The 8,796-nt window shown below is 42.6% G+C and overlaps 2 protein-coding genes across 5 annotated transcripts; one reads left to right on the top strand and one right to left on the bottom strand.

Annotated features, from left to right (window-relative positions):
- Positions 1–374: 374 nt before the first annotated feature.
- sec61b (SEC61 translocon subunit beta) lies at positions 375–4,111 on the bottom strand. Of its 2 annotated transcripts, none has more exons than XM_080307982.1 (5): positions 4,009–4,111; positions 3,277–3,423; positions 2,714–2,811; positions 1,722–1,826; positions 375–924 (listed from the first exon to the last, which is right to left on the bottom strand). In XM_080307982.1, the coding sequence occupies exons 2-5, from the start codon at positions 3,277–3,279 to the stop codon at positions 837–839; spliced, it is 294 nt and encodes a 97-aa protein (XP_080164108.1). In that variant the 5' UTR covers positions 3,280–3,423; positions 4,009–4,111; the 3' UTR covers positions 375–836. The 2 variants fall into 2 exon arrangements, with proteins under 2 accessions (XP_080164108.1, XP_026041027.1); XM_026185242.2 differs by lacking the exon at positions 4,009–4,111 and adding an exon at positions 3,631–3,724.
- On the top strand, positions 3,591–8,185 carry alg2 (ALG2 alpha-1,3/1,6-mannosyltransferase). Of its 3 annotated transcripts, none has more exons than XM_026185236.2 (5): positions 3,591–3,703; positions 4,503–4,674; positions 4,767–4,904; positions 5,512–5,679; positions 6,621–8,185. In XM_026185236.2, the coding sequence occupies exons 2-5, from the start codon at positions 4,504–4,506 to the stop codon at positions 7,359–7,361; spliced, it is 1,218 nt and encodes a 405-aa protein (XP_026041021.1). In that variant the 5' UTR covers positions 3,591–3,703; position 4,503; the 3' UTR covers positions 7,362–8,185. The 3 variants fall into 3 exon arrangements, with proteins under 3 accessions (XP_026041021.1, XP_026041020.1, XP_026041019.1); XM_026185235.2 differs by having other exon boundaries at positions 3,677–3,808; XM_026185234.2 differs by lacking the exon at positions 3,591–3,703 and adding an exon at positions 4,241–4,266.
- Positions 8,186–8,796: the final 611 nt, after the last annotated feature.

Raw genomic sequence — 8,796 nt, 5'->3', positions numbered from 1 at the left:
CAAGTAGCTGGAATTTGTTTAAGCGTTTAGTGGACTGCCAATCACAGTGAAACTTAACACTTAACATTTCAATTTCTGTTTTAATATCCTTGTTTTTATCCATCTAAAAGCACCATCAAGGCTTTAATTTTAGTCGAAACAAACACTAGTAAATGCCTTTTGTGAAAACGCACGGCTTTCAGTAGTCTGGTAATGGATACAGAAGGTTAAAAGTGAGAAAACTTCACTTGTCACTAACAACATGGCAGAGAATATTTGTCCCCTCATTCAGTGTACAAAAAGCCTCGTTCAACTTCAAATGACTTGAAAAACAAAAGATTTTTTTTTTTTTAGTCAAACAAAGTAAGGTTAAATTTAAAAAACACACACATTAATTTTTACTTTTTTCTTCTTTTTTTTTTTTAATTGTACAATAATACAATCACATTTTGTACAAATGCTGTTAACAAAAAAAAAAAAATTGTAATTCAGGCTACGGGGAGAAATGTTGGTGGGGGGCCTGAAAACAACGATGTCCTTGGGCACTGCACTTAATTCATACAGCATTGGAGTGAACACAGGCTACTCCTGCTGCTTGAAAGGGACAGCGACACCGCTTCTCTCCATTCACCCCATCATGTGTGACACATGCACACAGTGATGGGAAGGAGCAACAAGGTGGTCACCAGAGTCAGACGCAGATGAAGATCGTGTACAGAAAAATCCAATTTGTGTGTTTGTAGTGACAGCAGAGAAAAGGAGGTGGGGAGGGTATGGTGGTTCATTTGTTGTTTGGTCCAGGTCCAAAGAGTTAAGAAACTGAGGCGCAGGGTCAAAGGTCATTCGGCCAGGGTTGCTTAAGAGCGGGTGTACTTCCCCCAGATGTGAAGCATGAAGACTGACGCGATGAAAAGCAGGCTCATCACCAGCACGGGCACCGGACCGCTGTCACACAACAATGAGACGATGATTAATAACCAGATTCTCACACACACACACACACACACACACACACACACACACTTTGCTGTAACCCTAGCCAGAGTGCGAGTCTTAGCGGAGAGGCTGATTTTATTGATGAGTTTTAGAAACAAGGAAGGGGCTCTCATCTCTGAAGGAGGCTCTGAGTGGGGGGTGGGGGTGGAGGAGCGCATGGCTAAGTAGAAGCATTGCCATGCCAACCCTCTCCTCATCAGCCCTCCCTCTCCTCATCGGCCCTCCCTTTCCTCCCCCCTCTGTCAGAAGGCTGTAATTGAGTTGACCTTTCAGAGTGGATCCTTTAATGAAGCTTTGAGGCCGGCGTCTAACACAGGAACAAACATGCACTCGATATACAGCACTGTATACGGCGAGCGTGCCCTCCTTCGACTGCTGGAGAGACGCACTCAATAACCACCACAGCACCATTGATCAACCAATGACTGGCTATGGCCAGGAGGCAGGATGCCTCCTCTGCTGTTGGAGGGGGTTGGGCATTGAGGATGGAGCAGAATATAAGTTTGAGAGTTTTCTAAATGTGTACTTTACTCACATAATTACGTGTGTATATACACTCACACTCTTATTAGGCTGAATACATCAACTGCTTTACTGCTGAGTCACGTCTGGCCAATTTCCCACCATTAAACATGGCGAGTGTCGGAAATCCTGAGGATTAGTTTTGGAGTTGCGAGTGTACGAAAGTCAAAATGTCAAACGCTGGATTGGTTTGTGGCTATAAAACTTTTATAAACTATACTTACACTTTGAGTCCCGGTGAGTCTTCAGTGTAGAAGCGCCACATGCCGCCTGTGCCAGCAGATCCCGTGGTCCTGCCACCGCTGCGTGTACCACTGCTGGTAGCTTTCCTGTGCAACACAGATGCAAAACGATTTTTTATTCTACCAATAATCAGCTATTTCTTAAAAAAATTAAAAAATGTCATCACATTATAACACTTTTCCAGAATGGAAAAGAAACTAGATTTTAAAAAACAAGCACAACACAATTTCTGTCAATCATACTGTTGGCAAAGTTCATCAGACTTTAACTTTATTCAACTGTATAAACCAAATCAAAACCTTCTTTTAGGCTGCCATATATAAATCACCAGAAGAGGGGGGAAAAAAAAAAATCAAAAACAACAGTGCGATCTATTATACACTACGGCTTATTATGAATTTAATTTCAGCTACAGCAGCTGTTGATGAAAGAGCACTCTGAGTCATTGCTCCTTCATTCTTTGGATGAGATTAAACAGAGGTTAATGAGGTAATGAAGATGGTGGTAGTAATGGGTAATAATGAGACTGAGAGGAAGCAGTGAGTCTCTGATTACACACTGATTAAGCCAACAGCATAACATCTATCTGCTCTAATCTATGGGAAGGAGCACGCACGTACACACACGTGGACACACACGTGCACACAGACACGCGCACAAATTATCAACACCTATTCACAGGATGACGACATTAATAGATGGGTCACTACTGAGTGAGTGTGTGTGTGTGTGTGTGTGTGTGTGTGTGGGGGGGGGGGGGGGTAATTGCAAGCTTTGTAAGGTGTTTGTGCAGCACAGTTATCTTTCTTACAAAAGATATTCTCTCACTGGATGGTGGAAGAAAGAAAATCTGGTGTTAAACTGGGTGTAGAGACAATGAAGGCTGCATTATCTATCAATTCCTCAGGACACCCTCTGTGCCCTTTTGTCATCAGCTTAAAATGCTGATGACATAAAGTGTGTGTATGCATACCTCTGTCTGACTGTGGAGCCTGCTGCACGGGGAGCCACTGTCTTGCTGGGGGATCTGCTAGAGGCTCCAACATTGGTGGCACTTGCTGCTGGTCCAGGCTAGAAAATAACCAGCACGTTTAAAATATACGACAACGTTACAGCGCATTCAATCACAAACCTTCATATCTGTTACATTTTCACACCTAAAACTAACCTACAGCACTCTGTCATGAGATTCAATAAATGCTTCGTGTATAAATAACTTATATTTGGCTTTAAAGTGTATATTACGTCTATATCAGATTACAAAGACTCTGAATGGGTACTTATACGGTTACTATCAAGCATCAAGTACCAAATCTCCTTCTAAAGCAGTCACATATATTTAACATTTACTTAATTAAGTACTACAATAGCCTGAAACTTTGTCTTGAGATCCTTTAATTCGTAGTTAAAAGAGCCACGTCTACAATTGATGAGCTAACGTTAGCATACTAGCTAACAGCTGAGTGCTGAATGAATGCGGTGGACAAGGCTAGCGTGACCAGTAATAGCCGTTCCAGTCAGATCTGAGGAGCTTACCATTTTGTTTTATTTGTCCAGATGCGAGCTAAAACGCTTTGGAGCTCTTCAAGCTGATGTCCACGTCGGAGGAGCGGCACACAGTCAGTGTGTGAAAAACTTGAGAAGAGAGCCCACAAAGCTGACGCTTGTCTAAAAAGGACACGACTGCAAAACACAAGACCAAAGTAGGCGACCAGATAGAAGCCTGAGTAACTGACCGCATTTAGTACAAAAAACACACTCAACAGAACATCATTTCAAGTGTTTATGCATTTTTGAGTTATTAAGTAATAATTATAAAAATATTTATTTCTAATGTTTTGAATTCGTTTATAAATATGTACATTAAATCAAAGGCAAATAATTGATTACCCTCGGTTCTGAAAGAGACGTGTCTGTCACGTCGGAGGAAACGCTAGCCATTGTGGCTCAAGCACGAAGCGGGGTGAGTCTAGTCGTAACGTTTGATTTGAGCCAAGATGGCGTCTAAACGGTAACTTTGTCGGACTGTTGATCGGTATTACAGACAGCTGAACGGGCATAATCACAGGTTGGTACATTTGGACAGGTTAGTGCGGAGACCCGAGCCTAAATTATTTTACCTAAAGATGTGGTTGTGTTTCGTTACTAATTCCGCGGTTGACGGATAACACATTATAATAATAACTGAACAAACGTCTAAAACGGCTTATAATCGTACTAACTGTCATCTAAAGCAAAAACAAAAAAGGTATCTGAATCAGGAATAACCTGTTATTAGCTCGACTTTTTCTCTCTGCTATATTGTGAACTAGCTGTTTGTCCTCAAATAGGTGACGGAGGCTGTGACAGTCAGACAGGGTGGTTGCCAGCAGCTGTGGGTGTATTTCCTTGCTGTCAACCGTTCTGAAGTACCTTCAGGGATAAAAGTTATAAATTAAGTGATGGTACAAACCACAAGGACAGATTCTTCAAGTTGGCAACAATGCAGGCCTGAAATCTTTCAAAGATTAGATGCATGAATCCCGGGTACCTTTTGCTGGAGAAAACTGTTTGTTGTTTTCATCAGCATCAAGTTTTGGATTGTTTGAATGCCACAGAAAATGTATTTTTTCTTTAATCTGTCTTTAATCTGTGCCCGAGGTTAACACTGACTTCTTTTTAACCTTAAAGCTGCTCATCTAAACTTTGTACTTCTGATTTGGGAAAATTAGCTATTTGCCCTTATTCATCTCAGTTTTAACTGTATTCCTTCTTGTCTATAGGATGGCACGGGTAGTTTTCCTCCATCCTGACCTTGGTATTGGGGGAGCGGAGCGGCTGGTGGTTGATGCTGCCGTTGCTCTGAAGTCTCAGGGATGTAGCGTTCAGATCTGGACGGCCCATTATGACCCAACACATTGCTTCTCTGAGACCCTCGATGAGGAACTTCCTGTGGTGTGTTAGAGTGCACTATGCTACTAAAGAAAATTATATCACTGGTAAACACAAACATTTTGTCACTGCTCCTGTTATTATTGTTCTAATAGGTGTGTGTGGGTGACTGGCTACCCACCAGTGTGTTTGGCTACCTGCATGCCCTGTGCGCCTACCTGAGGATGATCTATGTGGCCCTCTACCTGGTCTTCCTTAGCGGTGTGGAATATGATGTCATCTTCTGTGATCAGGTGAATTGTATTGCACAATAAGTGCCAGAAACCTTTTAAGAGAGAGGATATAAAAAGGCTTTTTAAAACCCCGTTTGGAGGCAAAGGCAGCATGAATGATTGTCATATATTTTTTCAGTTCTTCTGAGAAAACTGTGTCTCATAACTTACTGTAACTTCTCTGTCACTTAGCTGTTTTTTCAATGAAAAACAGTGAGTGGGTGCTTCCCAGTTGAGCATCTCAAGACGAAGGAGCAGATTTATTTATTTATTTTTAAACATTTGGTACATTAGCTTTAGGATATTTATGAATCCGCACATTTTACTGTTAAAATGGGGTGGAAACTTTGAGGGCTGGCAGAATATATTTAAGCTCTGTCTTGATAAAACACATGGCTTCATTAAATAAGCTACAGTTGGAATTAAAAACCTGCTGGTTCCAAGTGGGTCCAGTGGGATTTGTTTTCCAGATTTGGTGAATTTTATATTGATTGATCCTTGTGCAGTGTTTTAAACACTACAATACCATTTAAAAACAATCAGCCGTTTTATGACTTGCACTTCTGTTAAATGGGCACATGTCACATTTTCTGTATTTTGATCTTATCGTTGTTCCCTTTGACCCCAGGTGTCGGTGTGTATCCCAGTGTTACGACTGGGTCGCCGCAGGAAGAAGGTTCTGTTCTACTGTCACTTCCCAGACCAGCTGCTGACTCAGAGGAAGTCGGCCCTGAAGAAGCTTTACCGTACTCCCATCGACTGGCTGGAGGAACGAACCACAGGCATGGCTGATATGGTGCGTAACATCACACACAGCAATATGGTCAGATTACAGGACTGACTGTTTTATTTCATTTGTATAATAAAAATAGTAAGGAATGTTAACCAATCAGTGAACCAATGAAAGAAGTTCAAAAAACCCCAGCACACTTTTCAATCAGAGTCTGTGGGCCTACCAAAGGCTGATCCGGTGCATATCTGATTACAAATTATTAAAATAATAAAATTAATTTGTAGACTAATGGAATAAAGGGATTGACCATTTTATGTCAAAAGAGTTTTGCTAAATCACCGTGGAAAATTAATCTCTCATTTTGAATTTGATTCTCTCTCTCACACTTTGTCATGTAGATGTACAACCTTGAAAAGCATTCCTGCAGAGCACTAAGTGAATGATTTTATGGCTTTCGTGGGTTGTTTGGGGTGATTTTTGGAAGTCCAGAGACACTATCCTCTCACTTGCCTTATTGTTTGTTTTTTTTTTCAATAACTAACTCTGCCGACTTTCACAATCAGCTGTTCCTGAAGACGCTCTGTGCCTGTGTGTAATAAGCAATTATACTAAATACTTACTGTGTAGTCCAACTACAATGAGCCTATCTTTTCATGGGCCAGGAAACTGGACTTTGTAGATACAATTTAATCGGGTACAGAACAGATTACCTAGTGTGAGAGCACACCTAGCTTTTCAGCCTAAAGACGTTTGAGAGAAGTAAATTCTCTCTCCTCGCAACTGCTTTAGCTCTTTAGCTATTCACCGGTGCGAAAGGATTTGATCTCCACATGTAAGCTGGTGTCAGAGCTCAGGCCCCTGAGAGAAATATGATGACATGTTGATTGTACTTTAGACTTTTTGGTGATCAAAGGCCTTATGCTGCTGTTCATGTTATAGGGAATTAAAATACCTCTGATTTATGTGAGATCTTTGTGAACAAATCTCTTTACGCTTTCTTTTAGATTCTGGTAAACAGCCAGTTCACCGCAGGCATCTTCAGGGAGACTTTCTGCAGTCTGAGCGGAGTCCAGACAGATGTCCTCTATCCCTCCCTCAACACGCGTACCTTTGACGAGGCAACCACTGAAGCACAGAGCCTGGAAGGACTGCTCCCCGAGGGAACTACCTGTCTGTTTCTCTCTCTGAACCGATACGAAAGGAAGAAGAATTTAGGCCTGGCTCTGGCGGCTTTGGCAACCCTGAGGAGCAGCCTTCCTCCTGGCCAGAGACCAGGCATTCACCTGGTGGTGGCAGGAGGCTACGATGATCGCGTCACTGAGAATGTTCAGCACTACACTGAACTGAAAGAGCTAGCAGCGCAGCTCCACTTGGAGGACTGTGTTACTTTCCTCCGCTCCCCCTCAGATTCGCTGAAGGTGGCACTGCTGCAGGGCAGCACCGCCGTCCTCTACACCCCTAGCAGAGAGCATTTTGGGATAGTTCCTGTGGAGGCCATGTACTGTTGCTGCCCCGTTATCGCTGTGAACTCTGGGGGCCCCCTGGAGAGCGTGGCAGACGGGGAGACGGGCTTCCTGTGCGAGCCCACGGCCGAGGCCTTCTCTAAGGCCATGGAGAGGCTCGTCAGGGAGCCACACCTCCGCAGGGACATGGGACAAGCTGGGAGGAGGAGGGTAGAAGATAAGTTTTCTCTTCAAGCCTTCTCAGACCAGCTGTATGGATACATTGTCAGGCTGAGCCAGTGATGTGAAAGCTGGAGGAAAGACAGGAGAAAACTTGTGAAGAAATGATCGTCTGCTGAACAGTGAAGCTGAGTATGGATGGCTCGGCACTACAGAGAGTAGGAGCGAGGATGTATGTGTATATGTGCAAGGAGGTGAGGGAAGTATCATGAGGACTTGGAGGACTATTAATCAGCATTCCCCTGGAGAGGTTGCTGTGAGGGGGAAAAAAGGACGGAATTTCTATACCAATTAAGAAAAGACTAACGAGTTTTCCAATCCTATCTTTACAAAAATACCAACCTTGCAAGTGTGTTCTTGTGTGTGAAGTTGAGGATGTGAAGCAGCGTGGCAACCAAGAGCCTCCAAATGAGTCTACCCAAAGGATTGATTGTTAGAGTGAAATGTTTTGCACTGTGTCTGAGTGTGTGTGTCTGTCTGTTGTTTTCTTTTCTACAGCACTCTTTGTCTTTGTGTGTTTTGGGGATGAAGAACAAGAATGTCGTTATCACCGTGTGCCATCAGGCAGCGCACAGTCGCCGATCGATAAGCAGGATGCGTTCCACTACTTCAGCTCGGAGCTTTGTTCCCCGGCGTGTATTCAGAAGACGCCGGCCTGTCCATGACTCTTACTGCTGCATGGAGGTTATTAGTAGATGATAGAGAGTGTTTGGCTTTATTAGAGGTCTGGCTGATGGGCAGTGTGCCTGTGCCTGTGTCTGGGTCATTATCAACGAGGAGAATAGCGGGAGGTCATTGTGTCTGTGCGCTGCCCTCTACAGCCTTCCTACTGTATAGAAATGCTCTTATTGACATTCCTGAAGTCTTAATAAACAAGAGGACACATAGTTTGCTGAGTCTTATGGAGCTTGCTTTGTTGGTAAGTTTTTGGCCTTTAATAGAGTTCACTAAGGATTTTGTGGGTGAGCATGGAGGCACAGAAGCATTCTTAAAGCCATGGATAAATCTGATTGTGCCTCAAGTTATTAAATAAAGCATTCTCAGACAAAGTAGCAGCAGAGGAGTTTCATTTTGCTCATTAGGAAAAGAAATGATAATGCACCCGTTGCTGCATTATCATTTCCAGAATCTGAGTTGTATCCTGGTGGGCTTGATTCTTCTTCTTAAATGAGATCTGAAAAGACTAGATCATTTGATCAGTCAATCAGGTGTACAACTAAAGGTTATTTTCCAGATCATTTGACCATTAATATTCCTCGAAAATAAAATGCAGTCCACTATATTTTAGAACACAAGGTAACATTACCACATATGAAATGTATTCTCTTATCCAAAAATGGCAAAATATCAATTTTCTAGAAAATACTTCTGAACTTTAGAAATGGACATCACCCTTTGATTAATGAACATCTGGTCTGAAACCTCAAGCTGAGACTTTTCACCATCTTGGTGTTTTAAAACCAGATAGTGATTCAGAAACCATGAACATGGCGAAAAA

Source organism: Astatotilapia calliptera, chromosome 11 (genome assembly GCF_964374335.1).
Source record: "Astatotilapia calliptera chromosome 11, fAstCal68.1, whole genome shotgun sequence".
NCBI classification, from domain to species: domain Eukaryota; kingdom Metazoa; phylum Chordata; class Actinopteri; order Cichliformes; family Cichlidae; genus Astatotilapia; species Astatotilapia calliptera.
The sequence above is the reverse complement of the archived record's forward strand: the minus strand, read 5'-3'. Positions and strand labels throughout refer to the sequence as shown.